The sequence below is a fragment of the Neoarius graeffei genome, chromosome 10, assembly GCF_027579695.1.
Source record: "Neoarius graeffei isolate fNeoGra1 chromosome 10, fNeoGra1.pri, whole genome shotgun sequence".
Classification (NCBI taxonomy): Eukaryota; Metazoa; Chordata; class Actinopteri; order Siluriformes; family Ariidae; genus Neoarius; species Neoarius graeffei.
The window spans coordinates 75,819,203-75,842,760 of NC_083578.1; the positions used below are offsets into that span (position 1 = coordinate 75,819,203).

The window sequence follows — 23,558 nt, forward strand, 5'->3', positions numbered from 1 at the left end:
AAGTTAAATTGTTTTCTCAACCATAAACCCCATATGCCCATATGGTCCAATTCCACAGAAGAACTGCTGAAAAAGTTAACACTGGTGAAAATGGAAAGGTGTCAGCATTAACTTTTTCAGCACTTTGTGCTACAGTAGCTCTTCTGTGAGATTGGACCATATGGGCTAGCCTTCATGCCCCATGTGAATCAGTGAGCCTTTGACACCCATGACCTTGTCGCCGGTTCACCGGTTGTCCTTCCTTGGACCACTTTTGGTAGGCACTAACCAATGCATACCAGGAACACCCCACAAAATGTGCCATTTTGGAGATGCCAATCATCTAGCCAGTCATCTAGCCATCACAATTTGGCCCTTGTTAAAGTCACTCAGATCCTTACACTTGCCCATTTTTCCTGCTTCCCAGGGACGTGCACAGGATTATAGAGGGGCAGGGGCTCAAAGTCAGAAAAAGGGCAGCAAGTGCATGATTTTTTTCCCCGGTCCTTTCCAAAATATGGAAATGTAGAATTAAAATTAACGTACTAATAGGAAGGTAAGTACTTGGCTATGTGTCCTGTGTTGGTGAAAGTGATATGCAATTGCCATTTCTTTTGTGTCAGCAAAATTGTCACTCACATTATCATAGGCTTGGAAGACATGCAAAGCAATAAAACACTGGTGCATTATTAGGCTTTTTTATTGTTAAAGATTTAACATTGAACAGTGAAACCTGAACTTTGAACAAATAAGTAAATAGCCTAATGGACAAAATGATAAAAATCAGTCCTTCCTCTCATAAATGTAGAAGCCTAACATTCCAGGGGCCTTAAAGCAGTAACCTTCTGGGGGCCATGTCCCTGTAGATATTAATGACCTCATTGTGATTTATGGATATGTCTTTTTCAATCGAGAGGAGAAGGAGATCAGAGAGCCTCTCTTCTTTGCATAGGCTTCTGAGTACATTTTTCACAAGCTTTTGCTTTTTTTTTTTTTCTGAAACATAACCCACATTTGGGCGGCACGGTGGTGTAGTGGTTAGCGCTGTCGCCTCACAGCAAGAGGGTCCGGGTTCGATCCCCGTGGCCGGCGAGGGCCTTTCTGTGTGGAGTTTGCATGTTCTCCCCGTGTCCGTGTGGGTTTCCTCCGGGTGCTCCGGTTTCCCCCACAGTCCAAAGACATGCAGGTTAGGTTAACTGGTGACTCTAAATTGACCGTAGGTGTGAATGTGAGTGTGAATGGTTGTCTGTGTCTATGTGTCAGCCCTGTGATGACCTGGCGACTTGTCCAGGGTGTACCCCGCCTTTCGCCCGTAGTCAGCTGGGATAGGCTCCAGCTTGCCTGCGACCCTGTAGAAGGATAAAGCGGCTAGAGATAATGAGAATGAATGAGAATAACCCACATTTGATTTGAGCACGTTGTGGAAGAGGTCGACGACTAGTTATATATACAAGAGGAGAATGTAAGCTTCCCGACAATATATGATACTTGCATGTAGACCGAAGCACGGCCGAGGCAATCGATTGTGAACAGTAACAGGTCAGGTCACGTCAGTTAACAAGCAGATTATTAAACTACAGAGACTTAAATTACTCGCACAAATGTCAGTAGCCCTACAAACGCCCAAATGTCATGTACATACAGTTTGAAAGGGCGAACTGTTAGACCATAACTCACATGTTCAAGCTGCCTCACTGTCCGTCTCCTCTGTTATTATTGTGGCAGCGCGCGCAGCGGCTTCTTCCCTCTCACTCAGTCCGCGCGCCCCCTCTCTCTGGCCGTGCGCCCCCTCTCTCAGTCCGCGCGCGCCATCTCTCTGGCAGCGCTCGAGCGGAGCAGCAATGGACAGAGAAGTAGCAGCTCAACGCACACAACCACCCCGTGTTACAAGAACATTGGTAGATTGCCGTGGAGTTTTTGTACCGCCGTTGTTTTAAACTTCTAACAGGACTGTATTATTTATTATTAGGATTATTATTATTATTTTAAAAGGGCAACATTTAATTCGAGGCAAAAAGGGCAGGGGCTCAAGCACCCCTAAAGCCCTATGTGTGCACGTGCCTGCTGCTTCCAACACATCAGCTTCAAGAACTGACTGCTCTCTTGCTGCCTAATATATCCCACCCCTTGACAGGTGCCATTGTAATGAGATAATCAATGTTATTCACTTCACCTGTCAGTGATTTTAATGTTGTAGCTGATCGGTGTGTGTGTGTTTATTCTATCCACATTTACTGGACATGAGCAATCACATGCTCTGATTGGCTACTCTACCAGTGCATTTTTTAACATAGTTACTGGGAGACCAACTGGTCTCCCAGTGGCCAGATTTGGTCTCCTAGTCAATGCCAAACCAGCTTCACTGGGAGACCAAATTTTAAACCAAGTTATGTCTTATCATTTGGTTCAATCAGTTGCAATTAATTAACCAAGTACCATGTAAGTATACATTTAACAAGGAAAACTTGGCACTGCATTAACTATGTTGATATTATGCTGGCTGAAACGAGGATTCGTAATGTGGCAATTTGCATCACAGAATATGGCGCAGCGGTGCAGCCGCATGGACTCTGGGGCCTGTGATTGTATTGCCCAGACCAGTTGATCTCCTAGTGGAAAATCCTTAAAAAATGCTCTGTACACTACTACTAGGCTATCAGCTCATATACCGTGAGTAGAGAAATACAAAATGGCAGTGCGTGTTGCTGAACCAACCGAGGACGAAATAAAAACTGTACTTGAAAACAAAATCCTAAAAATACAAAAAAAAAGCACAGCAAAATATGGAATAAAAGTATTTGATGGTAAGAATGTATCTTTTTTTATTTTTCAAGAATTATTATTATAGCATTTTTCACAAATTGCGACTGTCATTTCGCTGATTTGTTTACATTCTAAGCAGAAATGATTTTGTCGGACGTTTTGTATAAAGTTTTTATTTATTGAATTTGCAAAAAATAAAAATGGGGCAGCACGGTGGTGTAGTGGTTAGCACTGTCGCCTCACAGCAAGAAGGTCCTGGGTTCGAGCCCAGCAGCCGGCGAGGGCCTTTCTGTGCGGAGTTTGCATGTTCTCCCCGTGTCCGCGTGGGTTTCCTCCGGGTGCTCCGGTTTCCCCCACAGTCCAAAGACATGCAGGTTAGGTTAACTGGTGACTCTAAATTGACCGTAGGTGTGAATGTGAGTGTGAATGGTTGTCTGTGTCTATGTGTCAGCCCTGTGATGACCTGGCGACTTGTCCAGGGTGTACCCCGCCTTTCGCCCGTAGTCAGCTGGGATAGGCTCCAGCTTGCCTGCGACCCTGTAGGACAGGATAAGCAGCTACAGATAATGGATGGATGGATAAAAATAAAAATGCTCTGTTTCTGAAAATCCAGTGAATGTAGATAGAATAAAACAGTTATTCCACTCAATCTCGTCACATATGGCTTATAGCTGACTCGGCACTACATGCCTCATCAGCTATCAGCTCATGTATGACTAGATTTCGTGGAAGAACTGTTAATTATATGTGTGTGTATAGCCTATGTGACAGTGAGGGTGTGGTCAAGCACCAGTTTGTGAATGGAGGGTGAGGCCAGGGAAGGTGAGTGCCGAAGCAGACGCACTTGTTTTTAATTAACGTTGTGGGTGTGGGTGTTTTTGCAGTGATTGGTGTGGGCTGATAAGGAGAGGGAGAACCAAGAGGAGGGGGTCTCCCAACCACAGTGTGTGTATGTGTGTGTGTACAGGTGCATGCCACTGTTGAAAGCTGAAAAACTTTGTGGAATAAACATGGGAATTGGTACCACTACCCGCCTGTCTCTGTGCTGCAGTGTCTATCCCACTCAGGGAACTGCTATAATATATAAAAGACTCATTTTCTGTGGTGGCATGGTGGTGTAGTGGTTAGTGCTGTCGCCTCACAGCAAGAAGGTCCTGGGTTCGAGCCCCGGGGCCGGCGAGGGCCTTTCTGTGTGGAGTTTGCATGTTCTCCCCGTGTCCGCGTGGGTTTCCTCCGGGTGCTCCGGTTTCCCCCACAGTCCAAAGACATGCAGGTTAGGTTAACTGGTGACTCTAAATTGACCGTAGGTGTGAATGTGAGTGTGAATGGTTGTCTGTGTCTATGTGTCAGCCCTGTGATGACCTGGCGACTTGTCCAGGGTGTACCCCGCCTTTCGCCCGTAGTCAGCTGGGATAGGCTCCAGCTTGCCTGCGACCCTGTAGAAGGATAAAGCGGCTAGAGATAATGAGATGAGATGAGATTTTCTGTAGTTTATACTCTAGTAGTTTATACTGTAGTTAAACTATTCTAAAGAGGTTCTGCATCAGGCCCTCGGTACAGCAAACTGGCAAACTATACTAGACTGCAATGACGTAGATAAGGCTTGGCTATTGTTTAAAACTACATTCACATTGATTTTAGACTCCATTGCCCCATTCAGAGAGGTCAGAGTAAAACAAAGAACTGAACCTTGGATGTCTGGGGAAATAATTGAACTGATTAGGAAAAGAGATAAATGTTTAGCCAGGTTTAATAACACCCAAAACCTTGAAGATCATGAACAGTTTAAATTTTATCGTAACCAGGTCAAGTATAAAAAAACAAAAGCTAAGGCTGACTACTTTGAAAATCAGATTGAGGAAAACAAAAATCACCCCAAAAGGTTATGGCAGACCATAAAATCATTGGGCTCATCTTCAAAATGCAAATCCAGAGTCAGCAGCATTGGTCTTGAAATCGATGACTCATTGACATTTGAAACAGAAACAGTGGCTAATTATTTTAACAACTTTTTTACTATAATAGCCTCTAAGCTCGTCGAGCAGCTTCCACCTTGTACTGGTATGTTTGGTACTGATTTTGTTAGAAACTACTATATAAATTTGAATGTATCTGGTGACCGTTTTAGCCTCAAAGAAGTCAGCTTTGACCAAGTATATAAAGTTCTCACTTCCATGAGTGCCAGTAAAGCAACTGGTCTAGACAACCTACCAGCCAGATTTCTTAAAGATGGGGCGGATGTTATTGCTCGTCCAGTGAGGCACATTATAAACTTGTCGATCAGTAGCAGCAAGGTTCCTGATGACTTAAAGCTTGCTCGAGTGGTTCCACTATACAAGAAAAAATCTAAAACTGAAGTTGGTAATTATAGACCTGTGTCAGTATTGAACGTAATGTCAAAGGTTTTTGAACGACTCATGTATAACCAGCTTAATGAGTATTTAATGGACCACAACTTACTGTATGAACTTCAATCTGGTTTCAGGTCCAACTACTCCACAGATACTTGCCTAATTCACCTGTGTGATTACATAAAACTAGAATGTGATAAAGGCAACTATACAGGTATGGTTATGCTTGATCTGCAAAAGGCCTTTGACACTGTTAATCACAACATTCTCTTAGATAAGATGAAGTGTCTTGGTATGTCTAGTCCTTCTGTCGGTTGGTTTAAATCATACCTATCAAACCGCAAACAGCTTGTGGACATAAATGGCACTATGTCGAATGAGTGTGATATAGAATGTGGTGTGCCCCAGGGATCAATACTTGGACCTCTTTTATTTCTCATATATGTGAATGATATGCCGGCAGCAGTCAATTGCAAGCTTTTATTATATGCCGATGACTCTGCACTACTTGTATCAGGCAGGAGCACAGTAGAAATTGAAGAAAGGCTCAGTAATGAAATGGCCAAGGCGCATGACTGGTTGGTTGACAATAAATTATCCTTACACCTCGGTAAAACAGAATTAATACTTTTCGGGTCCAAAAGAAAATTAGCCAAATGTGACAGTATACATGTTTCTTGTGGTGGGATTGACATTGGACCAAGGCAGTCGGTTACATATCTTGGTGTAAATCTGGATCAATCTCTCTCTGGCGAATTAATTGCGAAGAGAGTGATCTCAAAGACTTCCACCAAAATAAAATTTTTATACCGGAACTGTCGAAATTTTAATCTGAAAACCAGGAAGCTAATTGTATCTGCCTTGGTCCAGTGTCATTTTGACTATGCTTGCTCTTCTTGGTACAATGGCCTGACTAAGAAGAGCAAGTTAAGGTTACAAGTTGCCCAAAATAAGGTGATAAGGTTCATATTAGACCTCTCTCCCAGAGCACACATTGGTGTAGCAGAGTTCTCCAAAGTTGGTTTGCTGCCTGTACAGTATAGAGTTGAGCAACTCCAACTAAATCACATGTTTAACATTAAGCGTGGAAATGCTCCTTCATACCTGAAAGGTCAATTTCATAGTGCAGCACAAACACATAATACAAGACAGAGTCAATCAGCTTTTTTTGTCCCTAGGGTGAATGGGTTTGGAAAGAATTATTTTTTATTTTGTGGTGTTAAATGCTGGAATGGATTGCCAATCGAAGTAAGACAAATAGATTCAAAGTTTACTTTCAAAAAATGTGTAAAGGAACACTTAATGGCTAAAATAATGAATGAAGAAAATAACGATTTTAGTTATTATTAGTTATGTATGTATTAGGTGCCAAAATTGTACAGTAATTTTTATTTTTTACAATGGTTAAATGCTTATTATTTTACGAGTATCTACTATGTTAATTTTAATTATGTTTTTTTAAATACAATTTTTGTTTCTAGTGATAAATTAGTTTAATCATAGTATGTTTATAATTTAAATATTTACATTGTCAAATTTATTATTTTTACGTGCCAAGTTTGCCACAACCATCTTGTCATCTTGAGGACCACAATGGAAATAAGTGTATTTTAATGCTTTTTGTGTCATCCTCGGCGATATGTACATGTATGTTTTTATTATATATATATTTATATTGCCAAATCAAATCAAATCAAATCAAATCACACTCGCAGGATTCTCCATAAAATTCATCCTTGTTGGTTGTTGGGCGTTTATGTACAAGTATAAAAATAGGTGCATGCTATAAAAATTTTAGCATGTTATAAATAGTAAACCACTTCAGATATTCTGCATGTTATGTTTGAATGATCAAAAAATAATAAATATATTAATTGTATTTTTTTAATTTTTTTGTTCTCTGAATAAGCAATATAAAACTTGCATAATGTAAGGAAAAAACAACGAAGAAAAATCAGTGTAAAATTAATGCATGTCTGTGGTGGATACATACGATGTGCCCTTACAGTGGCTCCATTAGTACTGGATTTTTAGTTAGACGTTGTTTTCTGCTTCTCTTTTTATTTATGGATAGTAATGTAGCTCTTGCTCTCAAATTTGCTGTTGGTAATGGTCTATATTTGGTTGGTCCTGGTCCCCCTTATAAAGTATAACAGCTTGTTGTGACAACAGAATTCAACTCTTTTAATGGTGTGTAAGTCAGTAGTGAGGCGGCACAGTGGTGGAGTGGTTAGAACTATTGCCTCACAGCGAGAAGGTTCTGGGTTCGAGCCCAGTGGCTGACGGGAGTCTTTCTGTGTGGAGTCTACATGTTCTCCCCATGTCTGTGTGGGTTTCCTCCGGGTGTTCTGGTTTCCCCCACAGTCCGAAGACATAGTCAGTGCGTTTACATGCACATCCAAATCGAGCTGCTGTCGGTAATCAAGCTAAGGGTCCCAGCAGGGGTGCCAGAGAAATCCAATCCTACATGCACACAAGGAAATCGAGCTATTGTGTGAGGTACATTGTGCACCCGAGCCACAGGTGGCGCTACACGCCCCATCGTGTTGGTACACTTCCGGTTGTCGTCATGAAGAAGAGCTATTCAAGAGTATAAACAAAGTTATCAGTTCCGTGTTCACAAGAAGAACGACGATGAGGACAGCAACATCGAGAGAGAGAAGATGGACAACAACGAAGCAGCTCAGCACTTGTTGAACTGCTTGTAGTCTCGTCACTCGTCACTTCCGGAAGGGGCAGTGCTGAAGTAAGTAGCTCGACTACGTAGCTCGATAGGGTTTACATGCACTAAGTAGCTCGGCTACAATCGCATAATCTAGGTCGCGTAGCTCGATTACGAGAAATCCAGTTCGGTTCAATTTCAGCCGAGCTAAGGTGTTTCCATGGCATTTAGAACTTCGATTTCAGTCGAGCTACGGCAGAAATTCGATTTTCTCTATGTGCATGTAAACGCACTGACTGTTAGGTTAATTGGCTACTCTAAATTGTGAATGGTTGAGAGGAGAAAACCTCTATAACGAGACCGTCAATGACGGTGTAGCTCACTCTGGTCCAAATTTGGGTAGAAGTTGCCAGAAAGAATCAAAATTGGTGAAAAATTGAGGGAGAAGAAGTGATTTGTGTGGAAACTACTCATTAGGGCTTAATTACTCCATATCTTCATTATTAATTGCAATTATGCAAATTTGGGTAGAAGCTCTATGGTCTTCAGGCAGACCTACCTTCCTGCCAAAAAAGAAAAAATCAGTGAAGAATTGAGAGAGAAGAAGCGATTTTCATGAAATATGGACGACGACAGACGGATGACGGACAACACATGATGGCATAAGATCATCGCCTGGCGCCTGGATGAGCTAATAATCCAGTCGAAGGCAATGAGAAACCACTACTGTAATTCTTCCCAAGAAACTTTGCTGACTGAAGCTGTCAGAGCAGACCTGCCATCAGGCAGAACACTAAAGAAGAAGAAGAAGAAGTCGTCAATGGTTAAGGTTTTGTGCTACTGATGGTTGTGAGTTCAAATCCCAGCAAAGCTCTGAACTGCTCAAGTGCAAGACACTTTTAAATGTCTGTGCAAAGGCGTATTTAAAAGTTTCACTCTGATCAAAATCTAGATGCTTTATGCTGTCGACAAAAACTTTGTGCTCACTGGAGTTAGCCAGTTCTAGACTGACTTACATATTTCGCCTCTTCAGGTGTGAGGTCTTTCTGTGATTGATTGTGAGATGTGCTTGGATCGCATGAGAGACAAGATGTGAAAGTTAAAGAGTTGGCAACCTTGCAACTTATACAAAAATACAAATTTGCTGCTTCTTCTTCTACCTTGTCCCACTTATGTGTGTGGGGTCGCTGCCATGTCATATTAACTGGAGCATAGTTTTATGCCGTATGCCCTTCCTGACGCAACCCTCCCATTTCCAGGCCTGGGATCGGCACCAAACGGTGGCTGGGTTCTCAGACAACTAACCATTCTCTCACATACAAGAGCAATTTAGAGCAGCCGGTTAACCTAACCGGCATGTCTTTGGACTGTGGGGGAAACCGGAGCACCCAGAGGAAACCCACACAGACACGGGGAGAACATACAAACTCCATACAGAAAGGCCCTCATCAGCCACTGGGCTCAAACCCAAAACCTTCTTGCTGTGAGGTGACAGTGCTAACCACTCCACCACCGTGCTTCCCACAAATTTGCTGCTATATTGAGTGTTTTTTTTTAAACTTATTAGCAGATCAGCTAGCAGACTGTTTATGCTCTGTATCCATTCACTTACATTTTAGCTCCTGTTTCTGTAGCTCTCTTTTCTTTATGACTGAGGATTTATAAATATTTTTGTCTCACAGTAAACTCTTCAATTTTTCATCAGTCTTCTATCACTGTTAGAGTCTGCACTGTAAAAAATGTCCGTAGAATTAACAGTGAATTTATGTAAAATCATGACATAAAAAAACTGTAAATACAAAAACAATGAAGCGGTGTGTAATTTACATCAATATACTGTAAAACTCCTAACCAAATACCACTGTTAATTTAACAGTAAGAATATGTTGAATTGATCATATTTTTTTTGTAGAATTTACAAATTGTTGTAGTTTAAACACAGACAAACTGTAATACTAAAACAGAATGTGATAGTTAAAATTACATCATTGCCCTGTTAAAAAAATAAAAAAATGCCCGCTGTCGTGGCTCAGTCGACTAAGGCGTCATACCATGAATCCGGGGACCTGGGTTCGATTCCAACCTGAGGTCATTTCCCGATCCCTCCCCGTCTCTCTCTCCAGCTCATTTCCTGTCTCTGCACTGTCCTATCCAATAAAGGTGAAAAAAGCCCCCAAAAAATTCTAAAATATATATATCTGTCTAGTAGATCATTGCTTGTAACCATTGTTGTTTATTGTACAATGAATATCCGTAAAATTAACAGTTATGTATTGATTATTGTACATTGAATACCTGTAAAATTGAACATTTTCAAACTGTTGTTTTTACAAGTGTTGATATACCTTACCGTAAAGCCATATACACTGTCACTGTATTTTTTACGGTGAAAAAATGGCAACCACAGCTGCCAGTTTTTCACTGTAAATTTGACAAGATTTTTTTTTACAGTGTGGTTAACCCTTGTTACTACTCTTTAAAACCCCATACAGGGTGTTAAAAATGGAAAATGGCGACTGGTTAAACAGGGCTAGATTTCACACTCGGTTTAATGACAATGTCACTCAAAAGAGGATTCCTGATACAAGCAAAAATTCACAAGCCAACCTGTACAATATACAGTGTTTATTGAAAGCAGTTTCATAAATTATAATCTACAAAGGTGCAATAATGGTATTCAAAAAACTATTTTTATACGGATCACTCATTAAACATTTGTCTGTGTAAAACAGAAGCACACTGTCAAATAATATAAAGCACGTAACAGGATGCTTCAATATGAAATACATTTCCTAACGGAACAGATTCACAGATATGAAACACGCCCCACCCTTCACAAAATATTCTCTGTGGATCTACACTGCATCTATCAAAAAGCCTTCATTTTGGAACGTCTACTGCACACAAGCTCATACGTTTACACGTTTAAACTGAAATACGCCCGACTTTGCAGATCTGATATTAAACTTCGACTTATCATCTAACACCACCCACGGCATGAACATGTAAGTCATTTTTTGGCGGTATAAATAAAAAGGACACTTTTGATGTCTTTCCAAGTCCTTCGTATCGTATATGAAAAACTACACATTCAGAATTGAACTACTTTTAAATCTAGTGTAATAGATATTACAGCGATATAAACAAAAGCAATCATCTCTGTATGACACTTTTGCATTTCAAAACCCGACGATGACTTTTCATTAATCAAGTTGTGAATGATCTGCTGTCTGTGTGTTGCCTGGGTGCAGAAGAACTAAAAAGCTGCAAACACACAAAAACTGATCGAAATAAAGCAGTCTTTGACCTGTCAGAAGCGGGTTTTTTTTTTTTTCCTGCAATAAGTCTCACACACACACACACACACTACTTGATGATTGTAGATACTTTGGCCCCAGGCTGCAGACTCAGACCTATTCGCCTCTTTGCAGACATAAAACACCACCTCTCCTACTGTAACGTCATGGGACACATAAAACATCTCATTTCCTTTCCTATCATCCACATGATAATGGCAGATGTCCAGTCTTTCATCAGCAGCACTCAGTTCTGTGAAATCCTGGAGTTTATCCTGGACGAGTCGTGTCCAGAGTGTGTGATAAAAAGTGATAAGGAAGACGATGATCTTCAAGTCTCCTTACTGCAACACAGAAACAGAGAAGAAGGAAATTACTTTACAGTATTGACTTTTGTAAATGTTTTATTTACATTTACAAAAGCTTTCGTTCGCTTTATTTTCCAGAAGAAGAAAAGTACAGTAGTGCTTGAAAGTTTGTGAACCCTTTAGAATGTTCTTTATTTCTGCATAAATATGACCTAAAACATCATCAGATTTTCACACAAGTCCTAAAAGTAGATAAAGAGAACCCAGTTAAACAAATGAGACAAAAATATTATACTTGGTCATTTATTTATTGAGGAAAATGATCCAATATTACATATTTGTGAGTGGCAAAAGTATGTGAACCTCTCGGATTAGCAGTTAATTTGAAGGTGAAATTAGAGTCAGGTGTTTTCAATCAATAGGATGACAATCAGGTGTGAGTGGGCACCCTGTTTTATTTAAAGAACAGGGATCTATCAAAGTCTGATCTTCACAACACATGTTTGTGGAAGTGTATCATGGCACGAACAAAGGAGATTTCTGAGGACCTCAGAAAAAGCGCTGTCGATGCTCATCAGGCTGGAAAATGTTACAAAACTATCTCTAAAGAGTTTGGACTCCACCAATCCACAGTCAGACAGATTCTGTACAAATGGAGGAAATTCAAGAGCATTGTTACCCTCCCCAGGAGTGGTCGACCAACAAAGATCACTCCAAGAGCAAGGCGTGTAATAGTTGGCGAGGTCACAAAGGACCCCAGGGTAACTTCTAAGCAACTGAAGGCCTCTCTCACATTGGCCAATGTTAATGTTCATGAGTCCACCATCAGGAGAACACTGAACAACAATGGTGTGCATGGCAGGGCTAAGCCACTGCTCTCCAAAAAGAACATTGCTGCTCGTCTGCAGTTTGCTAAAGATCACGTGGACAAGCCAGAAGGCTATTGGAAAAATGTTTTGTGGACGGATGAGACCAAAATAGAACTTTTTGGTTTAAATGAGAAGCGTTATGTTTGGAGAAAGGAAAACACTGCATTCCAGCATAAGAACCTTATCCCATCTGTGAAACATGGTGGTGGTAGTATCATGGTTTGGGCCTGTTTTGCTGCATCTGGGCCAGGATGGCTTGCCATCATTAATGGAACAATGAATTCTGAATTATACCAGCGAATTCTAAAGGAAAATGTCAGGTCATCTGTCCATGAACTGAATCTCAAGAGAAGGTGGGTCATGCAGCAAGACAACGACCCTAAGCACACAAGTCGTTCTACCAAAGAATGGTTAAAGAAGAATAAAGTTAATGTTTTGGAATGGCCAAGTCAAAGTCCTGACCTTAATCCAATCAAAATGTTGTGGAAGGACCTGAAGTGAGCAGTCCATGTGAGGAAACCCACCAACATCCCAGAGTTGAAGCTGTTCTGTACGGAGGAATGGGCTAAAATTCCTCCAAGCCGGTGTGCAGGACTGATCAACAGTTACCGGAAACATTTAGTTGCAGTTATTGCTGCACAAGGGGGTCACACCAGATACTGAAAGCAAAGGTTCACATACTTTTGCCACTCACAGATATGTAATATTGGTAGTTGAAATAAATCATTCGAATGTCCTTCATGTCCTCATGTCATTAACGTGGATGGAATTAACATTCTGTGTATTTGCTAATTCTGTGCTAAATACTCAACTCTGTTACTTTCAACCCTGGTAATCAATCAAGAGCGAAATGCAGGAACTGTATTACCAACAAAGAAAGCTTTATATAAAATTATATGTGGTCTAATTTTCAATATTATTTCATTTTTAAGTGTTACAGGTGATAATTTGCAACCCAGTCATGCAATCATCCTGCTAATGTAATTAATGAAAGATGATAAAAGAAATAATTTCCCATTCACTGAGATATTACAGTTTATTCTATCCACATTCACTGGATATGAGCAATCATGCACTCTGATTGGCTACTCTGCTACTAGTATATCAGCTCATATACCATGAGTAGAGAAAAACAAAATGGCGGTGTGTGTCGCTGAACCAACTGAGGACGAAATAAAAACTCTACTCGAAAACAAAACTCCCAAAAAATACAAAAAAAAAAAATCTACAAAATATGGAATTAAAGTATTTGATGGTAAGAACATATCTTTTTGATTTTTCAAGAATTATTATTATAGCATTTTTTCACAAATTGCTACTGTCATTTCGCCGGTTTGTTTACGTTCTAAGTGGAAATGACTTTGTTGGACGTTTTGGATAAAGTTTTTTATTTCTCGAATTTGCAAAAAATAAAAATAAAAATGCTTTGTTTCTCAAAATCCAGTGAATGTGGATAGAATCAAACAGTTATTCCACTCAATCTCGTCGTACATGGCTTATACACAGCTATCAGCTCATGTCGTGGAATAACTTAAATATACATGTGACTAAATGATCGAGTTGTGAAAACATCATTTCTGGACTCTTAATTCATTCAGAAATTCATATGAATGAATTACTATAACAAAGGATAAGACAATGTTCCAAACAAAGTCATAGGTCAGAGTTTACACTCACAAAGTAAACGTCCAGCACTGAGCCGTCGTCTCGGTCCATGTCCACTGTGCTTTGCTCGGACGTCAGACAGATGGCGCTGTCCTCCAGCCTGAAGTTCGAGTATGAGTTGATGGGATATCTGCGTCAGAGACATATATCAGCATGAAACAGAAACTGGCAGAATATTTCATTTGTTTAAATTGGCATTTCAAAAAAAGCAGCCAGAATGATGAACATCATAAATGTAGTCCCTATTCCAAAAGCAACAAAATAACCCAATGTAACGTCCAGCCATCCATTATCTGTAGCCGCTTATCTTATACAGGGTCACGGGCAAGCTGGAGCCTATCCCAGCTGACCATGGGCGAGAGGCGGGGTACACCCTGGACAAGTCGCCAGATCATTGCAGGGCCGACACAGACACACAAACAACCATTCACACGTCTTTGGACTGTGGGGGAAACCGGAGCACCCGGAGGAAACCCATGCAGACACGGGGAGAACATGCAAACTCCATCCAGAAAGGCCCTCGTTGGCCACTGGGCTCGAACCCAGAACCTTCTTGCTGCGAGGTGACAGTACTAACCACTACACCACCGTGGCGCCCACAAGGTAACATAATTTCACACCTAAAATGGGCTGATGAGTGACTTCACACATATTTCTAACAAATTTCTCCTGACCACTTTTATGATGACACATTTCAAACCCGATGGGAGTGATCTCTTCCAGGACGACTCCGTCCCCATGTTTAATGAGGATGAAAAGGAGGTTAATCCTTCACAGTCATCAGATCTCAACCAATTTGAGATTTTGGAGTCACATATCTATGTCAGTGAAGCTCAACACCTTAAAAAGACCTTATATTTGTCACCTGCCTGAATGCCACCTGACTAATCACCTACTCCAGCTGAGGAATGTGCTTATTCTTTTTATTGCCCGCACCATGTGACCTCTTTACTTCCTGGACTTAGAATTGTGTTGCTGCAAGAATCTGTCATCGAGGCTGTTCATTAACCCAAGTCTATCCTGGCCCAATTTATTGTTAGCCAGAGTATAACTACACCCCAACACCTTCAGAAATCGCTATCTTGACCTGCTGTATTGTACATGATGGCGTAATTAAAGTTATTTGTGCTGATCTGTTAATTGCAGTTACTCGTGAGGTTCCATAATGTTTTCAAAAAAAAATCTAGTCAGTAAATATGACATTTATTCTAAATAATCAAATCACTGTGGAATCTTATCAGTCATTCTCAGGTAAAGGATTTCTAAATGCGTTTTGTCAAGTAATATAGTAGCATTGAATGGAGTTCAAACTTGGCCACTTATGAATTATCAAATTTGATCTGATCAGAAACTCATTCTCATCTCGTTATCTCTAGCCGCTTTATCCTGTTCTACAGGGTCGCAGGCAAGCTGGAGCCTATCCCAGCTGACTACGGGCGAAAGGCGGGGTACACCCTGGACAAGTCGCCAGGTCATCACAGGGCTGACACATAGACACAGACAACCATTCACACTCACATTCACACCTACGGTCAATTTAGAGCCACCAGTTAACCTAACCTGCATGTCTTTGGACTGTGGGGGAAACCGAAGCACCCGGAGGAAACCCATGCGGACACGGGGAGAACATGCAAACTCCGCACAGAAAGGCCCTCGCCGGCCACGGGGCTCAAACCTGGACCTTCTTGCTGTGAGGCGACAGCACTAACCACTACCCCACCGTGCCGCCCCGATCAGAAACTGTTGATTCATTTTCAGCAGTTTAACAGTACACATATAATAATTCACTCAATTCATGATTCGATTCATGATATTGGGTTCACGATTCAATTTTCCCGTTATATTTTTGAAAAAAAAAATTTAAATGAAAATTTTATTACCAAAAAAAAGCAACGTTTTATTTTCCTATTCATTATCAAATTAAATATTCCTTTGTTTCATTTTCTTAGTAACCAACAATAATTTTTTCCCCCACATTTTTAAAGGTTGGAGTAAAATATAATAAATAACCTATGAACTAAAATATTCATTTTATTAAAAATTAACAGGTTAATTAACAGTTATTCCACGAAATCGAGTCGTATATGAGCCGACAGCCAATGAGGCGCATAGTGCCGAGTTGGCTATAAGCTATGTACGACGAGATTGAGTGGAATAACTGTTTTATTCTATCCACATTCACTGGATTTTGAGAAAGAGTATTTTTATTTTTTGCAAATTTGATAAATAAAACTTTATACAAAACGTCCGACAAAATCATTTCCACTTAGCGGACACATGACAAAGTGCCGTCTTGCTGTCGCGCCGAGGTATAGAATAGCTTTGTTTAATTCTTCCTTGGACATTTCAGTTCTGTAATTTTCAAATTTCTTTGAGCTTTTGAACCAGTCTAAAAAAATTCAACATATTTTAATGCTTAAAGATGAAGAATGTAAACAAACCGGCGAAATGACAGGAGCAATTTGTGAAAAATGTTATTATAATAATTCTTAAAAAATTAAAAAGATGTGGTCTTACCATCAAATACTTTCATTCGATATTTTGTCGCTTTTTTTGTATTTTTTGGGGTTTTGTTTTCGAGTAGAGTTTTTATTTCATCCTCGGTTGTTTGAGCAACACGCGCCACCATTTTGTTTTTCTCTACCCATGGTATATGAGCTGATAGCCTAGTAGCAGAGTAGCCAATCAGGGCGCGCGATTGCTCATATCCAGTGAATGTGGATATAATAATAACAAATAGGCCTTCATGAACTTCATGAACGTTTGTACTATCTCCATTTTCTATCTTTTCTTTAGCGTTCAGCAGTCTGTAAAAAGAGAGCTCTGATTTCTTGTTAAATTTATTTGTATAGTCAATTACACAGCGCCTCTTTCCCGTTTTAGATGTTTGTGTTTTTGCAACATTAGAGCTGTGTTACTTCCGCTGAGGGTGAAGTCACGTGCGTTCCTGCTATTGTACCTTATTGCACCCTTTGCTGTCTAATAATACAATTACATCTAGGTTAAAAACAAACAAACAAACTAAGAGAAAGAAAGAGCAAAGGAGACGGTGAAGGAATGACTGTATACAGCTGTTATAGTGCTATAATAACTGATAACAGAATGAACTGGTTCATGGACATTCTTCAACACAATTAAAGACTGTCATCATTGGCAAATTGCTGTGATGTAACAGGAATAAAACACTGTGGACAAAACAAACAAACTAAGAGAAAGAAAGAGCAAAGGAAATGGTGAAGGAATGACTGTATACAGCTGTTATAGTGCTATAATAACTGATAACAGAATGAACTGGTTCATGGAGATTCTTCAACACAATTAAAGACTGTCATCATTGGCAAATTGCTGTGATGTAACAGGAATAAAACACTGTGGTTACTGGAAAGCAATTAGCTTCAGGGTGGTAACATTAACGCTGATTTGCTTCCATACATCACACCATCCCAGCTATGATTATTAAGTTGTGTTTTATTCCTTACACAAAACTCAGGAAAGTCCAGGGCTTTAAAAAACATCTGACTGGCAGTGCATTAATCTCAATTAATGTCAATCAATATGATGCAAAGTACGTCGGTTTGGTTTTTGTCTCTAAAATCCAACATAAATATGTACTAAAGTATCAGTAAACCTGTTTTAACGTCAAAACACACTGCTGTGCATATATTTACAGAGCAGCTACTGACGGCAGTGGCATAATAGCTCTTGATTTATGTTTATTTTTCCGAGTTATGCTGGAACATGCGCTGTTTGATCAAAGGAAAAAAGAAAAAAAAAAAACCACTGAAGTCACCTTGTAGTCACCTCTGCCACTGAATGGATCACACACGCAGATCAACACTATGTTATTATGGCCAGACTGTCGCTTTGTCCACCAGGATAACATAATCCCTTCTTTGTATTGTGCTAGTGAACAAGGTGACAGGTGACAAAGGAAGTGTACCTGTTTACTACAGCTGCCATATAAGCGCGGTATTTGTTGCCTTAGTGCTAAATGCAATTTTTTTTTGTAACATTCTCTTTCACCCTATTGTTAGGTCTCTTGGGTTGCTAATGAAATATTCAAGTGGCGTTTTGACACGAAATTTCCTGGTAAACAGGTGCATGGGCAACAATGAAAAGGGAAAAACATGTTGCATGTCCTGGGTGGAACTGATGAGGAACAGGAACAGAGAACCTCAAAGATATTATGAGGTTGTAATCTAGAGATATGGCTTCCTATCTCTGTCACATGTTAAATATAGGGCTCTTGGAGACATGCCAGAGGTGAGGACTGTTGTGGAAGGAGTGGGACGAGGGCGGGAACCCGGCAGGTGTGTATGTGGTGGCTCAAGGTTTTTCAGTGATATGGCGTGTCTGCATGCTTGCGAAATGTGTGTGTATATAAAAATGGGTGTATGTTTATAAGGAATTACCGATAGTTTGATCTGGCAGGCAGGTATCGGTCACTGACGTACATAGTTGTGGCCGTTGAAGAAGGCTCGCCGTAGGTGGTTGTGACTGGGACCAGGTCAGGTCGCCGATAAGAACCAAATACTGCTGAGATTAAAAAAAAAAAGGAGCGGAAAGGTGATAATTATTTTTCATGTTCTATAATTCTAATATTTTAATTACGCTGCCAGTCACAGGCATAATAGAGCTGAGAAATGTTTGCGACTTTCCAGTTTGCATTATTGGGGGAAAAAAAATCTAACTGGAAACGGTTGCTCTGGATCACTTTAATTAGACATTTATATCTATCTATCTATCTATCTATCTATCTATCTATCTATCTATCTATCTATCTATCTATCTATCTATCTATCTATATACACTCACTGGCCACTTTAATAGGAACTTGTTCTTGATTCTAAGATTCCTGTTCTTGGCTGCAGAAGCGGAACCCAATGTGGTCTTCTGCTGTTGCATGCTGAGATGCTTTTCTGCTCACCACGGTTGTATAGAGTGATTATATAGAGTTACTATATCCTTCCTGGCAGCTCGAACCAATGTGTCCATTTACCGCTGACCTCTCTTCTCAACAAGCCGTTTGTTTCCACCCACAGAACTGCCACTCACTCACTCACTCACTCACTCACTCACTCACTCACTCACTCACTCACTCACTCACTCACTCACTCACTCACTCACTCACTCGATGTTTTTTGTTTTTCGCACCATTCTGTCTGTATAAACTCTACAGACTGTTGTGTGTGAAAACCCCAGGAGATCAGCAGTTTCTGAAATACTCAAACCAGTCCATCTGGCTCAAACCAACACCCATGCCACAGTGAAAGAAAGTCACACTTTGAGATCACAATTTTTCCCGTTCTGATGTTTGAAGTGAACTGGAGCTCTTGATGTGTATTTGCATGATTCGATGCATCGTGCCGCTTTCAATGAATTGGCTGATAAGAGAACTGCATCAAACAGCAGGTGGATGGGTATTCCTAATAAAGTAGCCGGTGAGTGTATATAAGTCGTCTGAGAGTGCACAATGAATAAGTCCTTGCACAGAAATTTCACAAATTTGAACAAATTTAGGTATTTTTTGGAACACATGTTTAATGCGTTCCTTATTTAATTTCCTATAATGGGTATACTGTAATCAAACAAGCAAACAAACAAACAAAAAACCTCCGTGTTTAAAAACCTTTGACTGCAGTATGTGTTCATCATCTCCAGAAAGAATTACAGAAGTTTATTTTCAAAACAGCCAACTCGCTAACTAACCAGTGGGGAGTTTCCCGAAAGCCTCTTAACGCTAAGAGCATCTTAACTAGGAGAGAGAGTGTTCATTGTGCTGCTCGCTCTACCATTTAACGATGATCTTTGTGCTACGATGCTTTTGGGAAACTCGGCACAGACGGACAGACAGACAGACATGTATTCATGGATGAACAGAAGCTCCACTACTTTGATACATAGAAAAATCAAACTGCAATAAATGTCATGAAATCTCAAAACGTCTATTCTGACCTTTCCATATTTTACTTTTATAGTTAAAATAACAGGGTTTTTTTTTTTGTTTATCTCGACACAAATTATAAAATTATTGTAATTTTTTTAAAAATATCAATCAAGTTTGTTTTCCATTTATATATTTTTTTAATTATTATTAGTCAGCATGGCTTCATTTTATCACTGCTGTTATCCTGTATGACCTTCTTAGTCATAAAACTCACTAAGTCATATATTATAAAAACTGCAACTCATCTGCATAAGACTTATGTGCGCACTTTTTTTTTTTTTTTAAATTAACCTTCCCTCTGAACATTCTCTGGAAGGCACTAAAGAGTAACGCTGGCTGCACTGAGCAACACTACATGCAAATGTATAGTGTAGGTTGGGCTGAAAGTGCCAAGGTCATATTCAGGGCTGTGGAGTTTCAGTTCAGAGTTCTTCTTTCAGGCCTGTTTGCTCATATTGCAGCAGCTTTGTGGATTGCGTTGCAGGAAACCCCAAATTATTACCGATAGCAACCTTATGTTTTGGAATTAAAATTAGAAAAAGCACAACCATACACAGGCTGTGAAAATTATTTTAAGAGCGTTATTGCTGGATTTATTCAAATGGAACAATGACACTTTTTTCCCAATAGCTATACTGAAACTTTGAGTATGAGCTGATATTGATAACTAGCTGATACTGTTAAAGATAGACCGCCTTTCAGATTTTTCAAGTCTAAGTCATAAAAAGAATTTTCCCCGACACCCAATTATTTTTGTTTAGTGGACCGAAAGCTACTGAATTCGAATCGCAGACTTCCGATTTTATTACTTTTTAAAATAGAACAGTTAATGAATTTAAAGCCACGTGGCCCTAAATTCTCTACTACTTTTTCCGGCTTCACCATGAGCCAATTCAAGATACTACGTCATGCATCACGTGGTGGGCTTTCCATGTTTGCGCAAGGCATTGTGGGATACAATTTTGTATCAGGAGAGAAAAATGGAGGACGTGAGTGTGCGAATGAAACGTGAAAGACCGACTACAGTAACCGAAAGCGAGAAGAAAAGACGTTATGTTATCTCATCTCATCTCATTATCTGTAGCCGCTTTATCCTGTTCTACAGGGTCGCAGGCAAGCTGGAGCCTATCCCAGCTGACTACGGGCGAAAGGCGGGGTACACCCTGGACAAGTCGCCAGGTCATCACAGGGCTGACACATAGACACAGACAACCATTCACACTCACATTCACACCTACGGTCAATTTAGAGTCACCAGTTAACCTAACCTGCATGTCTTTGGACTGTGGGGAAACCGGAGCACCCGGGGGAAACCCACGCGGACACGGGGAGAACATGCAAACTCCGCACAGAAAGGCCCTCGCCGGCCCCAGGGCTCGAACCCAGGACCTTCTTGCTGTGAGGCGACAGCGCTAACCACTACACCACCGTGCCGCCACGTTATGTTATATACGGAGGAAAGGAAACGCAGGACCAAACTAATAAATATCGGCGGTCAGCGAACACCTCGGTGTGATCAGCTGTTCGTTTAGTGACAGAATGATGGAACTGTCAGTGCACGGTCAAAGGTAAACCTATAGATGGCAGTAATGCAACACTGTGGATGCCAGCTGCTGTAAAACCCAAAAGAAGAAGAAGGTAAACCTGCGCATGCGCGCACGGACTTCCTCTGTCTGCTTGACTGCGCGAAGCAAGCGATTTCATGCACATTATTTGCTCGGGAATCCCCTCAAATTAAATAACTTCCCAGCCACAGAATGGCCTGATGTTTTGTGAGATATTACAGAAATAAACGTATATCACAATGAGCAAATTTCAGAGGGAACTAAATTTCAACGATTTTATGAAATCGAAAGGCCGTCTCGCTTTAAGCTTTCACACATAAATCACTTACATGTTTGAAAAAATGTACCTAATATTTGAATAGCTGTTCCTGGCTGCAAAAGGTTTAAGAAGCTTTAACTGATCACTTTCTGAAGATGCTGTAATAAACAAGCCCATTAGTGGTATATATTCACGGTGACAAGTTTGCTCACCTTGCCCATCCAGACTGGCCAAACTGCGAGCTGCCATGAGTCTCTCAGCCCTGTCTTCCGCTCTGTCCTCCCTCTGAGGGGACAGCAGCTCCTGAGAGGACGATTTCATCGGGACTATGGAGTTACGCCCTCTCTTCGAGGGAGAATACCGGTTTGCTGATCAAAAAAGAAAAACAGAAAGGGCTCGTAAGGGAAAGAGAGAACAATTTTCATTTTCATTCACAATGCTCCCAGCGTTACCATTCCAAATTAATTTCACAAAATATAACAATCCTTGTCTCAGTGCTTGTCCACATGTCACACACAGGTAGATTATGAAATAACAAAATCTGTCCCGAAACTCTCATATCAAAACAGTGCATGGGAATAAAGCTAATATTAGCATGGAAATGCAAATGAAGGGAATAAAGTTTTAGACCTGAGTTATATTTACATACCGCAGCTTTAAAGAGAACTGTTTAAGGAAGTCGAAGCTGTGGAGGATATTAAAGTTGTGCCACAGGCAGTGTAAGCGTCACTGTTTAATAAACAGTACCATGCGTAAGCATTAGGACATGTATGGAAATTCTGTAAAGTGAAGGCGTTGGAGCCGATTGACAATATTTAATTATTATCATTATCATTTTATTATTATTTGACTAAGGATGTATTTGTTTCCTTTTTGTAATGGCAGAAAAGCAATTCGTAATTAAATCTTAAGCTTTGAAATACGAGTAAATAATGTAAATATGTTGGATCGGTCTTTCTTCCTCCTCCTAATTAGGTCATCCGGCCTGCATAATGGGGTGATAGATGTCAGCTGGGGGCGGTGCGTTGTCTTTGTGTGTAAGGAGTGAAACAGATTGTTGACCACTAAGATATTGAATTTTAAGTTAATTTTGTTTTATTTTTGCTTGAAATCAAAAACGGAGAATTTTTGTCTCATCTCATCTCATCTCATTATCTCTAGCCGCTTTATCCTGTTCTACAGGGTCGCAGGCAAGCTGGATCCTATCCCAGCTGACTACGGGCGAAAGGCGGGGTACACCCTGGACAAGTCGCCAGGTCATCACAGGGCTGACACATAGACACAGACAACCATTCACACTCACATTCACACCTATGGTCAATTTAGAGTCACCAGTTAACCTAACCTGCATGTCTTTGGACTGTGGGGGAAACCGGAGCACCTGGAGGAAACCCACGCGGACACGGGGAGAACATGCAAACTCCACACAGAAAGGCCCTCGCCGGCCACGGGGCTCGAACCCGGACCTTCTTGCTATGAGGCGACAGCGCTAACCACTACACCACTGTGCCGCCAAGAATTTTTGTGTCTATGTAAATAAATCCCGATCATTTTTTGAACCTGGAAGAATCCCTGCGAGTGCTATTTTTACTGTCAGTGAGTCACGAACCTCCTCCTCAAAGGCTACAAAATAAGGATCTTTGTGAATGAAGAGTAGCCTTAACAGAAGGTTCTTGCTAAAATAATGAAAAAAAAAAAAACATCGATCACACAATCTTTGTCCTTGAAGCAATGCTCTTAGGTCCACAGTTTTATTAAAAAAAAAAAAAAACACAACCTGGCTGCTAGGGTTTACTAATACAGGTAGTCGTCGACTTACGACTGCGTTTGGTGACGACTGACCGGTCGTGAACCGATCTGGTCGTAAGTCGGCCTATGTTAAATGAACGTAAGT

At 40.5% G+C, this 23,558-nt stretch overlaps 1 protein-coding gene across 2 annotated transcripts in view; it reads right to left on the bottom strand.

The window, feature by feature from the left end:
* Positions 1-10,421: 10,421 nt before the first annotated feature.
* The window catches only part of pip5k1bb (phosphatidylinositol-4-phosphate 5-kinase, type I, beta b), a 117,922-nt gene continuing 104,785 nt past the window's right edge, over positions 10,422-23,558 (bottom strand). Inside the window, exons 12-15 of one of the 2 annotated variants that reach the window (XM_060930907.1) lie at positions 21,877-22,032; positions 18,306-18,426; positions 13,906-14,023; positions 10,422-11,395 (exon numbers count right to left, since the gene is read on the bottom strand). In XM_060930907.1, coding sequence (XP_060786890.1) covers positions 11,393-11,395; positions 13,906-14,023; positions 18,306-18,426; positions 21,877-22,032 — 398 coding nt within the window. In that variant the 3' untranslated portion in view covers positions 10,422-11,392. Of the gene's footprint in view, positions 11,396-13,905; positions 14,024-18,305; positions 18,430-21,876; positions 22,033-23,558 lie in introns of both variants that reach the window. The other variant, XM_060930906.1, reaches the window with a different exon arrangement.